Below are 23,996 nucleotides of genomic sequence, written 5' to 3'. Positions count from 1 at the left end.
ATTCGTCAATCCCACGTCAGCTGATTTGAGTAAACTCCAAAGGAATCAAAAATAAAATGAGTGAGTCTCTTCCTGATTGGTTTGCAAGGGTTTGAAGAACCGAAGCAACTTGGGTTCTTACTGCAACAACAGACAAACTGAAACGAAATATAGAGGCCATAGGACGTTACACCATTATTCGCTTCAGCTGAAGCTTGTAAAACAACAGCGTGCCAACGAACAGCTCACGGAAGACAGATCCTTGCTAGCACCCTAAACCAGAACTATTACCAATTCTACTGCATGACATTCAACGAATAAATTTTTTTATGCTTTCATATTCATTTTTGACTTGACGAATATCTGACAGGTTTTTAGTGCGCTTCAACGTCGGATGCGCCGCCATAAACCTTTCCTCTACAATTACATTTTATCATTCACTCTGAATTTTTTCAAAACGTGTATCTCAACAACATTTCCATCGTTTCTTTTTATCCAATGAAATTCCATAACATTCCTTAAACGATTCAACAGAAAATAACACATAAACAAATCCCCAAATCATGAGAGATAGAATATATCCTGCAATACGATGTTTAAAGAGTCGTGTAAATAATGTATCCCAATAAGTATTTCCACCACTCAGAAAAGCTAATTCTGTAATGACTTCATACAAGAAATAGACAATTCCAATCATTAAATACATTAAAAATCGAACAAACTGTTTAAGGAATTGATCAAGTATAAAATTGTGTAAAATTGTAAAAAAAAAGAACTTGGAACTTACCTTAAATTTAAAAAAGTTAAAGTTTCGATTCTTTTTCAACATGAAATAAATTTTGAGAGATTGAGTCAAAATCACAGCCCATGAAATAATGAGTGTGAGTAATACGGCGGGAAGGGAACTCACTCGAATGTATTGACTCACGACGTAAGCACTAAATGCTGTAATTAAACATGCCATGATGAATCCAGCGTTCAAAATGACAAGAATAAATACGACAATTCTAATTCATAATTTTCCAATTTTGGTTATTGTTGTGTGAAGTGAAATTGTAAACATAAATGAAGGGAACATGTGTTAAATTAAAAGTTGAAAAAAAGTTGGAAGTTATTACTTACAAGGCATGAACGGAAATGGTTGCATGTTGATTTCGTAATGATAATAATAATTCCATAAAACTTCCTGATAATGGAATTAATCCTGAACAAAGTGATGATACGGCAGCTAATAAAGCAGCTACGTTCATATGAACACTTGTCCCGTATTCGCTTTGAGTCACACAAAATAGTAAGGCATTTAGAATTAAGCACCCACTTGACAAGTGACAACAACCCATTGCCATCAATTTGGAATCAAAGAAAATTCGAATGTAATCGATTGAAATTTCTTTCATGGTTGCCCAAATCGCTTCTCGAGTGTTCACTTGATGTGTTTGTTTCGATTGTTGCGTTGTAGAAGGAGTTGAAGGACTTGTCGGAGTTTCTGAAATTGTTAATTGAATGGAGGGCGATGGAGAAGGATTGGATTGTTCTTTTAAAGAATTTCGACCTAGCTTTCCTTTGTGAATGATCCACACTGAATTGGTAATTCTTAATTGTTCTTTAAATTTTTTGAACGTCTTGACAAGAATTGGAATTCCAATCGCAACAATTACGATAATGAGTTGAACCGAAAACAGCAACACTTCAATAATTTTGAGAGATAAATGTTTGCTTAGAGGAATCCACGTCGAAACGTAAATTCCCTTACAATGGTCATAGGATAATGAAAATGGTTGATCATTGTTGTCTGAACAAAATGCTAATTGAGTTCTATTATAAAACGTCAATTCGATTTTTCCAAACTTGTCAAGTATGGTTTTTCCAAATAACACGTCCAAAGTTTGAATTCGAGGATATTCACTTAAAGAAGCGATTCTTGGAAGCGTTTGAGTGTGAAAAGTTTCAAAATAAGGATTGGATTGATAACAAAACAAAAAGAAATTAAATACATTCACTAAAAGAGTTAAATCCATGTCTTGTTGTTGTTGTGATTGTGATGAAAGATAAATCTTGTTGGTAAATCCTTTCGAATAGAATGTTCGAGGCACTGAATAATTTCGTTGTTGTTCGGTCAAGAGCGATTCCAAATAAGGAATGAATACGAGTTTCATGAGTGTGGCGTTATTGAAATGTATAAACGTTTCAAGTGTTTGATTGAGTAATGAATTGGAAGAATTGAGAACGTGTTGACAATAGGAGAGAGAGTTTTGGGAGGCAAGATCGATATCGACAATGGTATAGGTGTAATCAAAGGTTTTGACGCCTTGGATGGCCCATGGATTGAATTGTGTGTTCAGCACTCCGTCGCAATGATATGCCTGCCAATTGTCAAGCATGTCTTGAGTATAATTGAAGAGAGGGAGTGAATGATTAGAGGAAGCAATTTGTCGAGTTCGATGCAACAGGGGACAATTGAGAGGTGTAAACACAGAGGAGGGTCCTGTTTGTTGTGTGGTCGTTGGGATTATGTCGTTTAACGTTGTTGTTGTTGGCGATGCAAAGATTTCGCAAGCAAAGAATGCAAACAAAAACGCCTCAAGTAGAAAAAAGGTCAGTTGAACTGTGGACATGACGTTGTTGTATTTGTTTGAAGTTGGATGAAAGTGAAGTCCGACAGAGTTGGCCATCGAGTTCATGTTGGAAATATTCTTTATAAATTCGAGAGATAAATGACATCTCAAGATTCTAGAATACGTGCTGGTAGCATGACGGATTGTATCTCCAAGATTGGAAAGTTAAGCAGTCATCTCTATTCTGCTAGTATGCATCTCCTGCTACTACTGTCGCTTAAATAGGTCTTCGCTCTCTTTACGATATGATCGATCCAGCTCACTACGAATGCCCATTAAGAGATTGGCAACAGCTCCTGTCATTCCTGCAAGAGGCGACAACACTACATGTGGCAATGACCACATATTTCCGGTTCTTGGAATTGCAATGACAGCAAGTTTTGCATTTTCAAATCCTGTTGACAGATCCTTGTATGCTTTTTGAATAGCGTCGTTAATATTGTTAGGAAGATCCTCTTCTAGTCTAGAGGTTGAGGTTGGTTGAGGAGGAGCATCATCATCCAAATAATCATAATTAACATTTCTGAGGCCAGTACTTGTTTTCACATATTCGTCAGCAGAGGACACCACATAATTCACTCCACTTGCTGCATTAGCACTGAGTTGCACTGTTCCAACAGACAAGTTCGTCACAAAGGATACGACGCCTCGTCGAAGGCCACGCAAAATTTGACCATCCGTTTGATACGATTGAACTGGTAAAACTATCAAGTCGGCCATACCTGTTCCAATACTGTACACAGATTTCAGTGGCATTATACCTAATAACATTCGGAAAACGTCACTCGTGTTAATGGATCCAAGAATTAAGTTGGTCGATCTGGAAATGATCTCTTCAATGCCGCTGACTCCGTTGAGTTGAATGGATTTAATGCAGACTTCAGACCCTGTTATTGGTACCAAATTCACCATTTGCATAATGGAACGATATGAAGTAATTCCACTTTCCTTTACAGTATCAAGATTGACTCGTACTGGCTGATAGTCAATTTTAAGGTTGATTGGACTAACATGAAAATGTTGGAAATAGGTTGGGGATGATCTTGGCGATGTTTCAACGGTGGTGTTGACCTCAGAGGAGGATGAGGTAGTACTGTTAACACTCGTGTTATCGCTACTATCACTAGAAGTACCCTTTGAGAAAAAGTCGACTAGAAATTCTACGGTGGTCTGGTGCAAATTAAGCCTAATAGGAAGTATGTCAATATCAATTCTCACTTCAGTCTCGTTCATACCTGTGACTACAGGTTGTTGTCGGATCACTTCATAGACTAAATCAAACATGCCACTTCCAGTCTCTCTTGGATTTTGAATAGTTTCCCAGTATTTTAGCATCTTGTTTCGATTTGACATTTTAAGCTTGTCAATAATTTCCAAGTCTGTGATAGATAAGTTCAATCTCGAAACGTAACTGGACATGGGGTTCTTTGGGAACGTATCTAATTGTAAATAAATGTCACTAAACACAAATTGAACTAATTTACACGAGTCTCTTGTGCTAGTGATTATATCTTCCCCAAACAAATAACTTGATGTGTCAGAGGTCTGACTTTCTGAAAGACCTTTTCTTGCAGGCTGTTTCTCCTCCCAATCATTGCCACCATACAAATTACAAATAATGTTAACCTCCTTCAGAACTAATTCAAACGATGGAGTTGGATAATCATTTGGTAGAATAGTACTCTTTTTAACATCTTCCTGAGTGACTTTTGGAAAATAGTCTCCGTGAATGAACGAGCTGAGTAAGGTTCCTTTCATGGAATCTGATGGCTTTATGAGAGTACTTCCTGACCCAGTATTGTAAACGCTTGTCACAAGAGGTTCATCATCGTCTTGTCTTCTGTTGCTTGGTGTGTAAGAAGCGGATGATCCTGGTTGAATGGTAGGATTTGGAGGCTGTTGATTCTTCTGTGCGGCATCTTCACCAGTCAAATAACCAAAATTGACCCATGAAGACAAGGATGAAATGTAGCTCTGAATAGTTCCAGACTCTGTTTGTTTGATACTTGTGGCTCTGTATTCTGTTTTGGTTGCATCTTTTGGACCAATATTGCTACTGCTAATCATGGCACTTGGATTAGATTGTTTTCTGACAGGTAGACCTTCTGTTACGGCTGTTGACTTTCGAGGTGCAAATTGGTGATCATCAATTCCTTCAAGTATATTTCCAGTGTGGGAAATGACAATGGCATCTTCTCGGATGCTAGTATTGGTTGTAGAGGAAGCATAATTGATCGTGGGAAGAGTATCCTTTCCAGATTCCAAGCTAGGATACAGTACATGTTGTCTTGGTGTAGTGTCTGAAGATTGTATCATTTCAGGTTCTGATTCAGGTTGTGAGCTTTTTGGAAATTGTTTGGAAATCTCTTTGACAACTTCTATTAGTGTCTTGAGTGAGTCATTGCAAAGTTCAATCATTAGAGTTCCCTTGGAGATTTCAACTTTGGTGAGAGGTTCTTTTTGTCTTTGAATTTCTCTTTCCTTCTCTGTCATAATAATACTAGTTACGATCTTTGATTTGAAAACACTCTTATTGTTCTCTGGAGTGCATACGAGCACGCTTTGACCCATAAATGTCTCTGTGTTTGTTGGCTTTTTAACCAGCTTAATTTGTAAGGAGTTCAAGCTGGCAATTTGTGCAAATCGTAAATATTTGAGATCGTTGATGAATCCAAACTCACTTCTTGGAAGACGCTTGTTGCTAACCTCTTCTTGAATGTAATCTAAAACGTCTACAGTAAAATTATTGCTCAACAGTAGAGAAACACCTTCGATATTGAGGAAAAATGTCGTATCACGACTCGAAGAAGGAAGACTGATCGCTGTCTTGAATCCAACCTTATCCATAACCAAAATTGCTCGAGCAGTGGACGGTGTTGGTGGCTTGTAGTCCACAATACAATCATGCACGACTACACTCAACGAAAGTGAAAGAGCCAGATCTGATTTCTCTTCGTTGCTGGCAAAAAACGCTCTCAAGAAATTTTTCCAATCATTCTCAGGGCTTGTTGTGAGAAGAGAGCTCAAATACAGTCCACAAAAATATAATTTTGCTCGACTTGATATACCGCTTGTGGAAATTTCGGTAATGACAGAAATACTGGAACAATATTTGGTCGATCTAAAACTCTTAACAATCTTGTCGTCACGTCTAATGATATTGGTTCGTTGATTATTATGAACATCGTACAAGTGGATGTACTCATTCGAAATGAATGTTTTGATCAAGGTACACGGTTCATTGTTCGAGATCCAGTCTGAGAAGACTACTATTAGCGCGTTCAGCTTTTTCAAGTTAAGGGTCAAATTTCGATTTTCGGTAGGATCCGCAAGTCTTATCACAAGATCATGAATGGAGAACTTCATTGCAAATGAAGGACTAGCACTTGAGGGATTGTCTCGCGAGAGTTTTTGGCTTTCTTTAGGCGGTTGTTGATCATCTTTCCTCTGTCCAAGTATGGTGGAAAGAGCTTGTGACAATGAGGAAAAAAATGAGCCAAGACGATCGAGTTGGTCCTTTGTGAGCTCAATAACACAATCACCACCTTCTTTACCACCCTTATTTTCGGAAATATCAACTAGTAGAGAAATATTGGCTTGTTTCAAAACTTTTCCACCAAGAATGGTATCCTCAATAGCATCCACAGAAAATTCAACATCTTCATGTTCGTCCTTCTCTGAAAATTGTTTGTCACTTGGAATTGGATCTTCAAGTGCAGTCTCATCACCAAGGTCTTCGGTTGAAGAGTCCAGAGAGGAATGTTCGAAATATTCTTCATCATACGAATTGTCTTGATATTTAGCTGGACTGTAAGGTACACTGCTGTAATACATTCTATTTTCTGAGTATCGGTGCGAACTTTGATCTTCAACGGCAGTCTGTTTCAAAGTTAGCAAAATGTCCATTGGCCTTAATTTGATGATATCATAAACATCCTTATTCTTCAAGAGAAATAGGTTGGTTTCTCCAAAGCTGATGGGCAGTATTCTTTCTGTTTTGTCACTTTGCACTCGCTCATTAGTATTCAAATCAATCTCATTCTCATTGTTATTGGTGTAGTATAATTTTCCGTGCTCATTAAAGTAAGCCTTAATTTTGATTTCTTGACATTCAAGACGAACCTTGTCGTCCTTGTACTGATGCTTTGTCTGCAACTCATTTGTTAACACTTTTGGAAGCACAATGTCGAACATGATGGCAGAAGTGGTAATCTCGAAAGCTGTCTTGTGAGGTATTGTAATATGAGACTCTTCTTCAAGATTTTCCAAGAAGGCCTTTTCAAAATCGAATTCTGAATGGTTCCTTGCCTGCTTGGCTGCCATGGCTTTGGAAAACATGCTTATTTTGGACACCAATTTCTGTGAAACTTGGCCTAGACGTTGAATAAAACCAGGGTCTAAGGTGATTTGCAATGGATTTTTGATCATTAAAGTGTGTTTCAGACAATTGTCTCTCTTCATAAAATGATATCCATAATTAATTTGAGGTTCAATTTCGTCTGTTGTGGTGTTTTTGGGCTTTTTCAAAAACTCTAAAATCTTCAACTCGGAATACTTGTAGCTGCTACCTAGAATATCATAGCAAAGCCTTTCTGAAGCCTGGACGTCACCTATTGCCAATGTTAGAGTAGTGTCGTGCTTTTGTTTGTTGCCATAATCAAGTGTAGAGAAAGTATCGTTCGTGTTGCTACTTCCGCTCAAAAATGACAGAGTGCAAGACAGTCCATTGGAAAGTTTAAGTGATAAATGGCCAATTCCAGGTATGACAGGACCACTTTTGTCAGATGTCTTGAAAAAGTTTCTCCACATGCTTCCTAAATTTGCTTCCTGATACAATATGTTAAATGTTGCAGCTTTGAGAGTTATTGAGATGTTACAACTGATGGAAGGAACATTGGATCCCATAAAAGGAGGTGGCAGCTCAGGCTTAGTGACCTTGAATGTTGGCACATTCAAAAACTTGTTAGTGCCGTTATTGGCATTGTTTTTGCTGGGAGTTTTATGCAGTGGACTGCTCTTTTTCTTGACAGGAGAGGTTGCTGAGGGAAGCTCCTCTGTTTCAGAGTCTTCATCCTCTGTTGAAAATTCTACAAAAGCGCCTGCTTCTATGGGTTGCTCGTCGTTTTCGTCGTCGTTATCAAATTCTTGAAATTCTAAATTCTCCATTTCTGATTCATGGGCCTCAACATGCTGGTTCATTAAATGCTGAGCCATGCTCTCGGTCATTTTCTTAGTAATTGGAGCGTCTGTGCTTTGTACCATAAAATCTGCCTCCATCTTACTGATACTGTCTTGGTGTTGAGGAGTGAAGACAGTGGTAGGATCTTCTTGGTGTTGTTGGCTTTTCTCGGAGGGAGTGCTTATACTGAATGAATCCAATCCACCAATATTGACACTGGAACTATTGAGAACCTCCAAAATTTCAAGAAGAAGTCCCATTTGACCAGGAGATATTACTGCATGAATTGATGAAATTGCAAACTCAACGTCTAACCGTGATGTAGTGTCACTAGGTGTTGGCATTAATGATGGAGAGTAAGCACCTTTGGAAGACGATTGCACTGCTGCCGCATTTGATGGTTTGATAACAATTTTGATTCTATTATTTTCTGTTTCTCCATAGAAAATTGTATTGGCATCATCTAGAGTATTGGATGGTTGGCTATTTACAATGTAGTTATTTGTGAAAGAATTTTCTGTTGATGATCTCATTTCATCTTCGTATTGTACATTATCTATACCAGATTCGTTCATATTCTCAGAGTTTTTGTTTTTTCGCCTGGTACTTTGATGAAACTCTTCAAAAACTTGTAGGAAAATTCCTTTGAAAATGAATGAGTAAATAAAAGAGGAAGGACCAAACGCCTCTGTTTTTGGTGTTTCGTCCAAATATTCTAATCGTGGAAAGTGTAATAATAGTACATTTTTCAGTTTTCCTTCCTTTCGTTGTGAGTATTCTTGTTGTTGTTGTTGTTGGAGAGGATTCATTGGCTTTGGTTTTGGAAATTCAAGTCTAACTGTAACGTTTGTGACATAGGCCTTAAGTTGTGATATTACTCTCTCCACTGCTTGAGAAATTATAGTATGTCCTTCGGTAAAGCCATAATTATCTTCTTCCTCTGTTGTTGGTGTGACGATGGTTGACGATGAGGCATCTGTTTGTTGATCAAAATCTTCCAAATCATTGAACTCGGAAGCTATATCAGATTTTGTCACGTCACCAACAAGGATACTACTCGCCAGTACATTTGGATCAAAATACGTTGTGGAATGAAAAAGGAATGAGTTTGCTGCATTTCCAATTCCACTAGCATCTTCATTCATTCCTTTAAATTGTAATTGAACTTCAAGACCATTCAATTCCAATATCATGGACTCTTTGAAAATATCGAGCAGAGAAGGTATCTTGACACATATTTTCTCAATATATCCACTCGTCAATTTGAAGGGTATTCCGTCTTGTTTTGTGGGATTTTTGCTGTTGTGCATTAAAATGTTTTCGTTAATTTCTTTCACTTTGAGCTGTACATTCTTTAATTCAAAATCAAAAGAGTTATGTTGTTGTTGTTGTTGATTTGATGATGAGGCAAATTGAGAAGCTTTTCTATGTTGTTGCTGTTGTTGTGAGGAGCCAGGTAATTGAACGTCGAGCTGAGAAAGATCGGGTTCCTCTATAAACCTTCCGAGCAATCGTTTGATAACAAACTTGAATATTCGCTTCTTGATAGGATCGGTTAGCTTTGAAGAAAATCCAAACCAGGATCCAATTCCGGACATGATTGTGGGTGGCTAAAAGGATCTGATGTGGTTGATGTGAGGGTTGAGCGAGGAAGAGTTGGAGCAGCACACTTCTTGTTGATTGTATAATACTATTATTTACAAAAAGTAAATAGGGTTGGGATGGTGGTGTTGGCCCGAGAAAGGTTTGTATGTGTAGACACGGTAAAAACACCCGGATTATTAATAACTGTTGCAAAGGTGCACGTTATTCGAAGTTGTGTTTGTTTGAAATGGAACAACAACAAGCAAGATGAGGAGATTTTTTTTAATGTATTGTTGCTTTTGAATCCGATTTGGCTCAACACTTCAATAAACATTCGTCATCACCTCCTCTTGTTTTGGTCTCGAAAGCATTCAACACAAGAGCAAACTGCTTTGAATTGAATTTGTATTTTCCTATTGAGTCAATGAGAATACTTTGAGATTCTTCTGATTTTTTTGATGCTTGAGTCGTAACGGTTTTTGCTTCACTTAGCGAGGATAGAAGTTCTTCGACTTGCTTACAAAAATTGGTTTCCTTTTCAGATTTTGGTTGTTGACTTGAGGAAAGGCTCTGATACAGCATGAAAGATGCGAGCTTAATAAAGTGCATTCGTTCAGTTTCGTTTTGAATCTTTCTTGGTTTTTCCTTTCCCAAAGCTAAAATATCAGCCAAATCTTGGATGGAAAATTCCAAAGGGTTTTTTTTCTTTGTATTCGTGTTGCAACCGCTTTCGTTAAAACTCGTGATTTTCCGTGTCTTCCTTAATAACAGCTTGAGAAAGAATTCTGCTCTCTGCTCATTCGTTTGAAAACTTGGATAGCTGTTCATGAATTCATTGATGTGCATTTGATGCTCATCCGCTCGATCCACCGAAGAGAATACATGCTGAAGTATTTTCGAGTTTCTAAACTCGGAGTAATTGGTCTTGAGTGCATCAAATGATATGGTTCGATCATCCCGATCATCGAGTAGTGATGGGTCAAATTGTACATCTCCGAGTAAGGGAGAGGCTGTAGAGGATGAGAAACCACCAGTTCCCGCATGTGAGCCACTGAACGAGGTTCCACCAGAGCCACTATTGAAGGAGGGAGAGGATCCGATACCACTTCCTCCGCCACCACTAGTTGCACCACCACCAATGAATGATGGTGTTGTGGGTGGAATTTGTTGTGGAGTGGTGGTGGTTGCTTCATTAGAGTCTGAAGTGGACATGTTGTACATGCTTTGCATGGAATTGAGCAATTCAGGTGAATGATAATCCTTTCGTAAAGCCTCGAATCTTGTTTCATAGAATACATCATTGAATAAATAATCTGTTGGATGAGAGGATGGTAGCTGTGTGTATGATACAATGCACTTGTTGGAATTTCCTGGCTGAACCTTAATGGTTTCCCCAAAGTGAGTCAAAACAATTAAGCAATGTTCTGCAACGGATGAAGCTGAGCCCATGATGAACAATATTTTTTTAGTAGTACAAATATGTTTTTTGAAAAATGAATTGATATCCTGATCCATTTTACCGTTGCCTTTGTTCATCAATTCCAATTACATTAATAATATATGTTGGTCATAAATTTATCCAATCAATTCTTATGATCCCTCACCTAACGCGAGAATGTGTGATTCGGGGATTTTTAAAGCCGACACTTTGACCATAAGAATGAAACCAAATTTTTTTAAAAAAAATGAAAAGATCAATCCTCAAATCTTCACGCATCCTCGCTTCCACTCTTGGACGTCATCACCAACAACAACAAGTTCGTTTCCTCCACTCTTCTCCTTTCCTTCTCAAGGATATTACCATCAAGGTACCACCTATGGGAGACTCTATCAGCTCTGGAGAAATTAACGAATGGGTGAAAAAACCTGGTGAAGCCTGTGCCGAAGATGAAATCATTTGCAAAATTGATACCGATAAGGTCGTTGTGGAAATTCGTGCTCCAGAAGCTGGTGTTTTAAAATCCATCATGGCCAATGCGAAGGATACTGTTGAAGTTGGAAAGGAAATTGCCATCTTGGATACCGAGGGCAAGCCATCGGCAACAGCCGTAGCTACCCCAGCCAAGACTGAACCACAACAACAACAAGTGAAGAAGGAAGAACCAAAACAAACACAAGCTACTACTACCACTCCATCAACTCCATCAACTCCTTCCACTACACCAGCTCAACCACAACAAACATCTGCAACAGCATCAACTACACCTTTTGCAAGAACTGAAAGAAGAGTGAAAATGACTCGTATTCGTTCCAAGATTGCTGAACGTTTGAAGGAGGCTCAAAACACCTATGCCATGTTGACTACATTCAATGAAATTGACATGAAGAAGATTATGGAACTCAGAAAGGCCAATCAAGATGAATTCCAAGAACGTCATGATGGACTCAAGTTGGGTTTCATGGGTGCATTCTGTAAAGCTGCTTCTATTGCTCTTCAAGAAGTTCCAGCAGTGAATGCTATCATTGACAATGGTGAAATTGTTTATCGTGATTATGTTGACATTAGCGTGGCTGTTGCAACTCCAACTGGTTTGGTTGTGCCTGTAGTTCGTAATGTTGAAAGCAAATCCATTGCTCAAGTCGAAAGAGACATTGCAAACTTGGGTGAAAAGGCAAGAAAGAATCAAATTCAAATTGATGACATGAAGGGAGGTACTTTCACAATTTCTAACGGTGGAGTTTTTGGAAGTTTAATGGGTACTCCAATTATCAATCCTCCACAATCCGCAATTTTGGGCATGCATGCCACAAAGAATAGACCAGTTGCCATTGGTGACCAAGTGGTTGTGAGACCAATGATGTATGTGGCATTGACCTATGATCACAGAATCATTGACGGAAGAGAAGCTGTGACATTCTTGAAGAGAGTGAAGGAGCTCATTGAAGATCCAGAAAAGATGTTGCTCTATTAAGGGGTTTGTTGTTACCAGTTTCACTTTTACATATTAAACAAATAATAATAATTTTAAGAACAACAACAGCAGTATTGTGAGAGTATATCGATCTTTAGTGGTTTTTTGTCCATGATAGGGTTAACGTCACTCGACTAATTATTGAGAACCTCCAAAAATGATGGAGGCTGCCATCCACAATGAGCATCTAAAACATAATCGACGCCCATGACAGTCATGTTGACATTTCCTATCACATCTTGTGTTGGATTGAAAGGACACAAACAACAACAGTCGTCCGAGTCCATTAAGGGTTTGCATGCTTCTCGATGTTCCTTATCCAATTTACTCTTCTCACTTTGATGTTTCAACCAAAAGGCTCGATCAAAACCTTTCAAAAAGAGGTAATCTGGAGAGCTTGTGAACAGTGGATGAACCATGATTGCAAATTTAACCAATTCATCCAATTCTTTGTGTGTTTTGAAGGAAAATTTGGAAGTGCTTTCAATTTTCTTTCTCATGAGATGAATGAATTGACACGTCTCGTCATCGAGGGTCGCTTCATCCTTTGGCTCTTTCAACAGCAAGGCTTTGACATCGGTTCCCATTTTGTACACACGTTGACCAGCTCCATACCTTTTCATCTTGTTTAAATATTTTTGAGTTTTGACATCAATGTTTTGTTCATACTCTATCGACATTCCCAAGGCATCTATTACTGCTTCTGTGAAATGCTGACAATTACACTGCTTACTATCGTACATTTTTGTTGCATTCCATTCGGTACAAACGTTAGCAAGAGCTGTAAGTTTTTGATTGACACGTTCGATTCCCTTAATTTCTCCTACATTGGTCACGAGAATGGCTTTCGAAGAAGATCGATGTCTGATAGAGGCCAATGACTGATGTCCCCATTCCAAATACCATGGTCCAATAATTAATGATGTGTGAAACTGTGTATGGACAATGTGGAATTGTGATAATATGTTGGACCATTTGGAATTCCAAAACGAGAAAACTCACTTACCATTCCATACTTGGCATCTCCAATGAATCCAGCAATGGATCCAACAGTTCGTAAGAATCGATGCTGAGTGGTTTCACTCAACTCTGTAATGACAAGTCGAACTTTCAATCTGGATTCCTTATTCGAATTGCTTGATTGGCTAACATATTCTTTCAATCGTTTTGGATTCAAGTACTGATATTTAAATCTTGATGAAAATATCAAATTTTGACAGGCGGCATTCTTATCCTGTCTGGGATCCCAATTCTCAATGGCATTCAATTTTTCCAAACAGAAAATGTACTCCTTTCGTTGTTGTTCACTAAAATCTTGTACATTCCATGCAGGACAAGGAGTCACACCAATCGTTGTTGGAGTTCCAGACGAGGAGGAAGATATCATTATGGAGGTTTCTTTTATACCTTCTCGAGAGTCATCATTATCAGGAATATCTCCTTCTAAATCTTTGGCTAAATTTCTCATTTCCATTTTGTGTTTATCCAAATAATGTTCTTGATATTCTTTCAAATTTGCGACTTTCTTAACAATGGTATTAGCAAAGCCACCTTTGATTCCCAGACGTTGGAGATCATCAAAATTCAAGTGAGAGAGTAATGTTCCATTGATTTGTTGAGTTTTAAATACTGTACAGAAATTGTAGATCATTGTTTTCAGGTGGACTTACTTTGATGAACACGGTTATCAGTGACCTTTTGATTGTTCAAGAATTGAATCACTGTTGAAACATCCCAATCTGAAAGAGGAATGTTATCGATGGAGTTGTGGTGGTTGTTCGATTGTTGTAACATTTTTTTTCATGTGTTCCTCCTGGAGCACGATTCCACATTCGACAGATGACAGCTCCTTTCTTGTTCAAGTTCATTTACTCTGAGATTTGATGAATTACAAATAAACAAGGGACACCTTAAATTTTCACTTATCTTCGCTAGAGGCACCACCATTTGACTTCTTTTCTGAACTCAAAGGTTTTAACGAAGCTGCATATGGAGGAGTTGGATCAAACAAATTTTCGCTATTCACTGAAGCCCCTTCATCGTCAATATCAAACACAGCACGACCCAAAGGCGACAATTCCAAAGGTCTTCTCTCATTCAAATACAACAAATGAATCTTCTTTCTCAGTGCCTCTCGTCGATTCTTTCTTCGATGATGAGCTCCTTCTCTCAATAACATGCTTTTTGGAAACATTCGTAAATACATGGCACTTCGGAACGAAGCCTTACTCTTCTGCATGTCCGTAGGAGCAGAACCATGAGCTAATAATTGATTCCAAATAATCAATGAACCAGCTTTGGAAGGAATTCGTTGAGCCAATTGATAAATCTCACCCGTGATTCGATCTCGAGGTTTGAAAGCAAAACTGGGACGACCTCGACCCAAATCATTCACTAAACCCGATAATTCAAAGAATTGAGAAAAGTATTGATGAAAACCTGGGACAACAATTAAACCACCATCTTCACTCAAGTTATCATTCAAATTGATCAAGGCTTGAACTTGTAAACCATCACGTTTGGTACATATATGATTATTCTCGGTAATGAAATGTCCCTTTCCACTCGAATAATGCAAACGATTCAATTCCGAGTAGGAAACTGTGGCCTTCTCAGGTTCATCTAAGGCTTCTGCTGGATTGCAATCCAAATGTAAGTTCGCTTTGGTCTTGTATTTGGAATTTAATTTGGGAGGACGATAGAAGGAGGCTCGATCATGACTCACAATTAATTCCGTTTCAGGTAATTGGAATACTCGAGAGAAGGCTTTCACCACTTTCTCGTTCTGTCGATTCATTAGAAATTGTCTCGAGAAGATACTTGGTATGGAAACGTTTCCGAAATGTTCCAAAGCATTCTCTGGCCAACTATTCCATTTCGTAGTATCATGACGTTGGAATTGATTATTGGTATTGGTTTCAAGTATATCAAAGATATCGCTCACGGTCGCTTGGACTTGATCTTGGTTCAACACATTGTCAAACACAATGAAACCATATTTGGAAAAGAATTGTTGAATTTCTTCATCGGAACAAGTATCCACGTTGAAGGATTGGCAATACGAATCGGATGTGAGAGGTACGTGTGGAATGGGCATTTGGAAGGTGTTTTGATTGGGGAAGGTGATGGTACAGATTTGTGTCGAGTCTGAATTCATCACTTGATCGGAACTTTTGGTTGAATGATTCGAGGAGATCATTGTGGCTGGAGGAGAACGTCGATGATTTCGGTTTGTTTCTTTTTGTTGCTTACAGAGACTTTGTGTTCGGTCAACAGATAAGTTTATAGGTAATATTCATTTTGGAAATTGAATTCAATTTGAAAAATGAAGAACGTGGTTTTCAACATTTGAACTTGATGTTTACCAGATAAATAATCAGAGTCATTAACACACAGTTGCGCTCATGTGTTTGGAATTTAATTTTATTGTTCAGAACTACTTCCAAGCTTGATACTCCTTCGAGTCCTCTTCCTTACATTCCTTAAAATCAATTTCACACACCTGAACGTCTTGCTGTTGCGATTGCAATCGTACAGTGACCATTTTTCTCGTCTCATTGTCTCTCATGTAATTCGTAAAGAATGTACACAACACGGTGGTGCCACCTGTCAAATTCTGGGAATGATTTGCAAAATAATTGGTAGTGACCTTATATGAACCAGGTTGTGCTTTCTTAATCATGTATTCTTCGGGACCGTATCCTTGACGGAAATCTCTTGAAATATAACCTCCTATTTTCGAACGGTTGTGTCCAAAAAAGACGTGTTCACCAAACGGAGCTGGTTCTTGAACATGTAGATCAATATCGACATCGTCAACATCCCATGCCATTGAAATTCGAACATCCAACTCAAAATTATGAATAAATCTCTCATCAATGATTGGTAATTGAGGATTTTTCAATAATAAATGATTCATTTCTGTCGCAACGGTCATTTCAATTTCATCAAATCTCATATCCCATTTTCCAATCATGACCTTATTGAATAATTCCATCGCTTGTTCATATTTTCCTAAACGTTCCTTGATGAGAGCTAAATCACGATACGATTGAGGTTCAAAAGGAGCTAATTTTTGAACCTTTTCAAAGATCCATTCGGCCAATTCCAATTCATTCGCTTGATCGAGTCGATAGCCAACAATTCGATAGAGTTGAATATTATCCAATTCCAACTCGACAATATTTGAGAGAATTCTCACTCCCAATTCTACATTTAATAAGGTAGGAGAGGTTAGGAAGAGGTCAGCCACATCCAAGTAGAATGCAGGAGATTCACGATAGAGAATTCTCTGTTTCAAATATTCCTTATATGGATTGGAGGAGTTGGAAATTTCACGACAATAAGTCACATCGGGAGTCCATGATTGTACTCGAATGGAACTTTCAGTTTCCTCATGCTGTTGATCGTTCTTTAACTTTCTCTTTCGTTTCTTTACAGTTTCTTTCTCTGTGTCTCTAACAGCTCGACTATTGCCAAGACCTGACACTTGCCACTCCTCTGATTCATTAGATTGCGAGGAGGACGAGGAAGAGGATGCTTGGAATCGTCCTCTTGATCCTCCCCTACCTCCTCCCCTGCCGCCTCTTCCACCACCTCGTCCACCACCTCTACCTCCAAAACCTTTGGCTCTATCATTTTGGTTCTCGTGACCATCTCTCAAATGCCAATTATTAACATCAGGTAGTTGCAAATTAATTTCGTCTGACAAGTCTAGTCCTCCTCTTCCTCCTGAATTAAAGAGTCGATGACGACTCTTTAATGGATTTTTCAGTGCTTGAAGATCAATGTCCTTTTTGTGCCACTCGACACGTTGTTTCCATAAATGAAGCATTCGTTCCAATTTCTGTTTCACTCGATCTTCCTCTTGTTGTTTTTCACGATTACGTTGTTCATGGAATTGTTGGAAAATTTCGGGCAAAGTTTCTTCCGATGGAACAATATCATGTTTCAAATATTGTTCCAACGTGTCCAAAACAATGAGAGATGTATTCTCGGTTGCAATTTTGAACTGCAATCCTACTTGTCGAATTTCTTCTTTAAATATCGAAGGAAAGGCTGAAAGACATGTAATTTTCTGTTGTGCCCATAATAATGGAATAATGGCTTCTTTGTTTTTGGACGACGTCGTGTCTTTTCCATGAGGAATGGGTAATAGTATTTCTTGAGAGTGATAAATTTGAGAGCCATATCTGAATGATACAACTGCTTTGGAAAATTGTTTTTCATAATTGCCAAAAGTCGAATCGAGTGATGGTTTGAATTTTCCAAATAATTTAAACAATTGTCCTTCTTGTAAACAAGTAGGTTCATGGGGATATACTTCATAAATTTCATTCTCTTCATAATCTGCAAAGGCAAAACAAAGAATTGGTTTGCCAATGGCCACCAATAATTCTGATTCTTTCATTTGAAGAGCATTTAAAAACATTCCTCCACTTTTCGTTGCAATATTCATCAATAACTGTGAATTGCACACAGTTGAAGTATTTACAATGTATAGTGGCTTTGAGAAGGTTGTGACATGAGTAATTTCAGGGCCAAAGGTATGAACACCATTCGTAAAAACAATGCAATAGTCACAATTTTCATCAATCATACCCTTATCCAATAATAATAAATTAGACCCTCCATCATATACAAAGTCTTGTTCGTTTGATAAAAATTGATCCAATTCAGAGAGAGATCCATAATTTCCATATGAAAATTCAAGAGTGTTCAATACTGTATTACTGAAACACGTAAATATAATTGAGGATGGTGATACTTTGGAAAGAATTTTTCTCACGAGATCACAATTGGTAGAGTGTAGCTTTTCTTGACTCAACGAACAGTCCCACAGAATTTGAATCTTTTTACCTCTGTGTGACAATACGTGTTCCTTTGAAAGGATTTCTATTGGAGGAGCAGGAACAGGAATATTGGTCATAAAATATCCGTCTTCAACAGCGAATAGAATATTTCTAGTACATTCTGTTTTTTGTGAAATATTGAGAGTGAATCCTGTCATGTTTGATTTCAAATCTGACTTGTTGAGCTCGAAATGATATGACGGTGTCTTGTTGTATGGAGATTCTTTAGTATTACTCCAAAGCAATTGAGAAAATGTAATGTCATGCATGGTTTCATCCTTCTCATCTCCATCTTGCTGAGTTTGAATTGAAATTTCTCTCTTCATGCTTGTTGTCTCAGCAGTTTCTAAAAAAACTTCTCCTTCCAAACCATGAAAGGAAGAGTCGTCGAAAGAAAATTCAATCTTACTGTCCTCTCTCAACATTTCAAAATTTAAATAATTCATTGGAATAAATACACAACTCTTGATTAGTCCTTCCTCGGTATTGGCTTGAATATTTGTTGTGGCATTTTCATTTAACATGATTTGATATTTCACTTGAATTGTTTTATCTTTTTGATATGGCAATGGATAAACACGAGTTTTGAAACAATTCACTTGAGAGGTTTTCTCTACAATGGACACATTTCTTCCGGATCTCACTTCATCTTCAAATACTTGTTTTGCTTTTTCTTTTTCTACAGGAACAGCATCGACAAGAGTGCCATCAATTTCCATGGCATAACCAACCACAGTGGCATTTTCTGGCATTGGTAATACAAGCTCTCCTTCAATTGTTTTTGAATGATCGTTTCGGAATGTCATGGTAGACACTACTTGAACGACTGGATACGTAATTTGGCATTTGACATGATGCGACACGAGCGGTAATATGGTAGAAGCCTTGTCGGAAAATTGTCCAATCTTGAGTCCAATGAATTGATCTAACGGCAAGTGAGAAGACGAAAAATTGTTGCCGTCTACACTGCTAACACTTGTCGTGGTAGAACTTGGATGGATTTCCTGCATGTGCCGTTTGATCTTTTTCGATGCATACGAATGAGCATTTCGGCTGATTGGCATGATTGGGTGAGTGAATGTTGAAAGAAGGAGCTATTTGAAATATTTTTTTCTTGTTGGAGTGTCCTGTAAAGATTTGAAATTCTGCAATTAAGCAATTCCTCAACATGCATGTTCAACAAGTTTAATGTATTCAAAAAATATTTTACAATTGAAAGGGAGAAGATATGGCCTGTCGACGACGTTGACAAGCTGCTTCAGCGTCATTAAACAACATTAAAAAATGAAACGACTACTTTCGTCATGACAAAAGTTTCATCAAGAGTGTTTTGCATCGTTTCGGCGAAATGTAAATACTGAAACGCGAACTGTCATGGCGCCGCTTGGAACATTGTTCGAAGAAAACAAACATTTTATACCCACTCTATTTTGATAGTTCTCTCTTCAACTTTTCTCGGAGTGATTGAACGTCCTCATCATCATCATCATTGTTCATCACTGATACCAAATGACAAATCTTACGGACCCCAACAATAATTCTACGAGCAACAACAGCACTGGTACCAATATCAGCAATTCTGCTGCAAGCCTTACCATGAATGCCAATAACAACAACAACACGACGAGTGGTGGAAATCATTCACCCACCGTCAGGAACACCACACTAGGCCATCATTTATTTGCACCTCGAAATTCCATTCTATCCAACACGGGAATGAGTGTACACCCTCATCAATCACCTCCAACCGTAATGGCTGAGGATGAAGAAATTATTTCCACTCATCAGACCTCCGTCGTGGAAAGCTCGAGTGTGGACGTAGTTCAAACACATGTCCTTGCAGAGGAATATGTCGTTTCACCCATTCGGGCCATAAAATCTCATCCATGGGATCATTTACCTCATCTCATTTCAATTCTGATTCATGGAATATTATTTCCTCTTCAAACAATTGCGATGGGTTACATTCCGTTCATGCAATGGGGGCCTACAACTCGTGATATCATTCAATACACCATTAAGAATTTGTATACATTTGGATTGCATTTTCTACCATATGATGGTGCTTTGGCGTTTTGCATATTGTTCACAGTTTTGGAGATGGTTTGGCTCATACTTGTTTATTGTTCCAAATTAATGTATGGAAAGGAAAGCAAGTGGGCGAAAAGAATTTCTTTTTTTACAAAATATTTAACGGTGTTCGTGTTTATTCTGTCCATTCCTATGGCGAGTTTGTATGCAACATTTTGGAGCTGCAACTATGCATCAGAACAAGTTCAGTCATCGGTTTTGGGAGCTTCAAGCACAGTTCTGTACTACCTTAAAACTTATCCGTCTGTCGAGTGTTGGAGTGGCCTCAACGCCAGTTTTGCTGCCATTTCCTTATTGATGGGTTTTTCCATACACATGATAGTAGTTCCTGTGTTTTTTGTGTTGTGCATTTCCAATGCATCCCATGTGTTATTTCCAACGTTTAAAAAAGCGCCTGGATGCTTTGTGGTTTATGTGAAACGGGCGTTTTTCAGTTCACTGAAACCTCTTGTAATTGTTGCCATAGTTGTCTCGTATCAGATTTATGTTTGGATTCAACAAATGATACCTTGCTACGAAGAGTATACGTACTTGTATCCCATATTTTACATATGCTTGTGTTTGTTGAATATTATGCTGATTATTTGGTACATTCCTTTCAGTCGCATTTCAGAAAATAGCTATGACATTGCTTTGAACTTTGGAAAAATTGGAATTGGAATTGTTTCACTAGTGTGCTCTATTCAAAATGTACAACAAAACGGTGACATTGGACTCATTTATTTTGGAGTGAGCGTGGGAGTGTTTATATTGTTTTTTACAATTGGATTTATTGTGTCCTTTTTTGCTTTCAAATTGTACTTGAAGCACATTCAGAACCTGGTCGGTGAGAAATTACAAGAAAATCCTTCGGAACTGTTAGAAGAAGTCAGCCAGAATACTTTGGCCAAGGTTTTACAATTTTCTCTACCGATGTTTAATGATTCATCGCTTGTGGCACTTTCGAGACAAGTGGTGAGTGAAGTAATCAGAAACAAAATAGTGATCACAGATACCCATTTAGTGAATGTTGTCTCGTGCACTCTGTTTAAGTACAAAGATTCAAGATACAGCATTAATAAGGCGATTCAAATGATCATGAATCAAATGCGACGAAAAGTGAATATTTTTGACAGAATTTATCTTTCGTTGCAAAAGTATGAGAAAGAGTATCTCAAGAAAAAAGATGAAATCAAACCAGGTATGAGAAGGAACGAAGAAATTGATAAAAAGCTGTCAGATCTCTACAAAAAACAGCAGAAAGTCATTTCATTACAAAAAACATTTTGGAAATACATCTTAAATGATAGCATGGAAGATACAGACGCGATATTGCAAACTAGCAGCGCCCTGGCGGACTATATCATGGAGATATCTACCAAATTTAGTGATCTACTCTCGCAACATGCCTCTAATGTGACCATACTTAGACACTATGCTCGCTATGCTGAAAAAATTTTATTTCAAATGGATCTGAGTGAAATGCTGAACGCTCAAGCAGCCATGTTGGAAGAAGAAGAAGAAGCACACAATAGAAAACATGTATTCAAAACTGTTTCTGTAAGAAGATATAGCACAAGACCTTCAGATGTCGACCAGATCACACACACCAAAACATTTCCACAACACGAACCCAATAATTGTGAAGATGATTTGGATGAAGCTAAAAATTTTGATGAAGAGCAAATGAAAACCAAGTCAAAAGATACGTTTAGAGGCCTCATTCACAAGCAACCTGATTTTAGATGGATTTTATGTTTGATTGTGGTTGTGCCATGTTATGTCATTTTGGGAATTACAGGAGGATTACTTGGAGAAATAATTCAATCCACTAATCGAAACGGTTTTCAAACAAAAGGGTATAAATCCAACGTTTGGATGTATTATGACATGTGTGACGCAGCCAATATTCCATACTATGTAATGGTAAGTTGTTTTTCAAAATGAAAACAGCAAGGTTAATGCTCATAATTATTACGTAAAGGTGGATATACGAACATTGCAAAAATTGAAATTGTACTCAAACAATACTGTATACATGAACAAGATCCAGCGTGAAAGTACACAACGATTTAACAACTATAACATCAAGCTAAAAACCATGCTGTCAACATACTCTGCAAGCTCCGACAATTTAATTCAATCAGTTGTGAAAGGCTATCAACAAAAATATCATACAATTCTCATACCAGCAGCCATTTCTGACAACTCAACAGAACAAGTATTACCCTCTGCCAAACAAGTGACTCTTATTGAAATTTATTCCATGTTAACTAATACATTGGAACAATTAATTCAACAAGATGAAGATGCGAGAATGAACACGAAAAACAACTTTCCGTTTATGTTCTTTTGGGAAAATAGACAAACGATTCCTTCAACTATTGCAACATTTTGCTCTGAAATTATTGATAACAATAGAAATCATCTTATTGAGCAGTTGAGAGATTTCGTCTTAGGTCTATCTATAGCCATGTTCTCATTTGTAGGAGTTTCTTGTGGAATTTTTGCCATTATCATTTATAAATTTCGAGACCGTGAAAGACTAATCAAATTATTTAAAAAACTTCCTAAAGATGATGTTGGAAAAGTGTATCATGACTTGCGAAGTGATGAGAAACACTCTTTAGATGGTGACAAGAAGAAATACACAATGAAATGGATGAGAAATCCTGTAATTGCAGTTCCATCGTTACAATTGTTGGCATTTGCATTGGGTTCTGTGGCGTTTTTTGCATTTATCTACGACTCTACTAATAATATGAACATACAATATAATTCCATGTTGAAACTTCGTAATTCTGTAGATATTCAAGTGGATTATCATAAGGGATTATTCAATCTTCTCGAGTTGATTCGAGATAATTCAGAAAATAATCTATTAGTGAATACTACAGCAACGTTTTACGACCTTTCCATAACCATACGAAGTTTATTTGATAATTTCTTGATTTTTTCACGTGGTGATGATGTTAAAGGATACAATCCTATTAGGAGCTACAGTACAGATATTGAACATTTGATGTTGTCCAATACTTGCAACATGTATAACTCCAATCAAACACAAAATAGTACCGATGCTCTTGCTCTTCATCATTCACTATGGAACTCTTCTTTTTCGTTGCAAGAAAATTTAGAATTCTTTCAGTGCTTGAGCATCGAAGAATTAATGGGCTATATTTCATCAACCATGGAACAACTTAAAGAGGAGACATTTAGACAAATATTTACTCCAACTGAGTTGATTGAAAAATTTGTTAGAATTCATCTCTCACTTAGTTTAGCATTTAGAGGCAAAGTGGATAAGGTTCTATTACTGCTGGTGAATGTGATTGACACAATCGTATCAATGATTGTTAGCATTAGTGTGACCTCTTTCATCATAATTTTATGTTTCATCATCAATTATTTGGTTTATATATTGTGGAAAGTATATGTGAAAGAAATGCGTCAACTTCGACAAATGTTTCACTTCCTTCCATTCGAAACATTGGAAAATGAAGAAATTTTTATGGATTACATTATGAATTTCACGTTAGCAAAGAAAAAGAAGAGTAAAATCTATGCTGGTATGAGTGAAGGAGAAGGTATCAATTCTTACAGTTTATTGAACAGAACTTTAGATAGCTGTGTTGATGGAACAATTATTTTTAATCAAGATGGAATTGTTGAGAATATTAACCAACCTGCCTTATCCATGTTTGGCATTAAATCCCAAAGTGACATTATTGGAATGCCATTTTCATCTTTATTCATATCAAAGGAAACTATTGATCGAAAGCTTAGTGATATTGTCAAATCACAA

The 23,996-nt window shown here is 37.6% G+C and overlaps 8 protein-coding genes across 8 annotated transcripts; 2 read left to right on the top strand and 6 right to left on the bottom strand.

Moving 5' to 3' along the window:
- Positions 1–445: 445 nt before the first annotated feature.
- C9374_014333 (uncharacterized protein) lies at positions 446–2,594 on the bottom strand (the record flags this gene model as incomplete). The annotated part of the gene is made up of 3 exons (XM_044690309.1): positions 446–700; positions 767–986; positions 1,102–2,594. 3 exons carry the CDS (start codon positions 2,592–2,594, stop codon positions 446–448), a joined length of 1,968 nt encoding a protein of 655 aa, XP_044552925.1.
- A 207-nt stretch (positions 2,595–2,801) lies between these two features.
- C9374_014332 (uncharacterized protein) lies at positions 2,802–9,371 on the bottom strand (the record flags this gene model as incomplete). The annotated part of the gene is made up of 1 exon (XM_044690308.1): positions 2,802–9,371. One exon carries the CDS (start codon positions 9,369–9,371, stop codon positions 2,802–2,804), a length of 6,570 nt encoding a protein of 2,189 aa, XP_044552924.1.
- A 301-nt stretch (positions 9,372–9,672) lies between these two features.
- On the bottom strand, positions 9,673–10,806 carry C9374_014331 (uncharacterized protein; the record flags this gene model as incomplete). Its single annotated transcript, XM_044690307.1, has 1 exon — positions 9,673–10,806. One exon carries the CDS (start codon positions 10,804–10,806, stop codon positions 9,673–9,675), a length of 1,134 nt encoding a protein of 377 aa, XP_044552923.1.
- Positions 10,807–11,042: 236 nt separating this feature from the next.
- Positions 11,043–12,269, top strand: C9374_014330 (uncharacterized protein; the record flags this gene model as incomplete). The annotated part of the gene is made up of 1 exon (XM_044690306.1): positions 11,043–12,269. One exon carries the CDS (start codon positions 11,043–11,045, stop codon positions 12,267–12,269), a length of 1,227 nt encoding a protein of 408 aa, XP_044552922.1.
- Positions 12,270–12,403: 134 nt separating this feature from the next.
- Positions 12,404–14,063, bottom strand: C9374_014329 (uncharacterized protein; the record flags this gene model as incomplete). Its single annotated transcript, XM_044690305.1, has 3 exons — positions 12,404–13,201; positions 13,276–13,898; positions 13,940–14,063. The coding sequence occupies 3 exons, from the start codon at positions 14,061–14,063 to the stop codon at positions 12,404–12,406; spliced, it is 1,545 nt and encodes a 514-aa protein (XP_044552921.1).
- A 124-nt stretch (positions 14,064–14,187) lies between these two features.
- Positions 14,188–15,468, bottom strand: C9374_014328 (uncharacterized protein; the record flags this gene model as incomplete). Its single annotated transcript, XM_044690304.1, has 1 exon — positions 14,188–15,468. The coding sequence occupies one exon, from the start codon at positions 15,466–15,468 to the stop codon at positions 14,188–14,190; it is 1,281 nt and encodes a 426-aa protein (XP_044552920.1).
- A 237-nt stretch (positions 15,469–15,705) lies between these two features.
- C9374_014327 (uncharacterized protein) lies at positions 15,706–19,185 on the bottom strand (the record flags this gene model as incomplete). Its single annotated transcript, XM_044690302.1, has 1 exon — positions 15,706–19,185. One exon carries the CDS (start codon positions 19,183–19,185, stop codon positions 15,706–15,708), a length of 3,480 nt encoding a protein of 1,159 aa, XP_044552919.1.
- A 445-nt stretch (positions 19,186–19,630) lies between these two features.
- Positions 19,631–23,996, top strand: C9374_014326 (uncharacterized protein; the record flags this gene model as incomplete). Its single annotated transcript, XM_044690301.1, has 2 exons — positions 19,631–22,117; positions 22,176–23,996. Coding segments are annotated over 2 exons (4,308 nt in total), but the record flags the coding sequence as incomplete, so codon positions are not given.

This window comes from Naegleria lovaniensis (assembly GCF_003324165.1).
Source record: "Naegleria lovaniensis strain ATCC 30569 chromosome Unknown tig008, whole genome shotgun sequence".
NCBI lineage: Eukaryota > Heterolobosea > Eutetramitea > Acrasida > Naegleriidae > Naegleria > Naegleria lovaniensis.
Note: the sequence above shows the minus strand (reverse complement) of the source record. Positions and strands in the feature narration are given on the sequence as shown.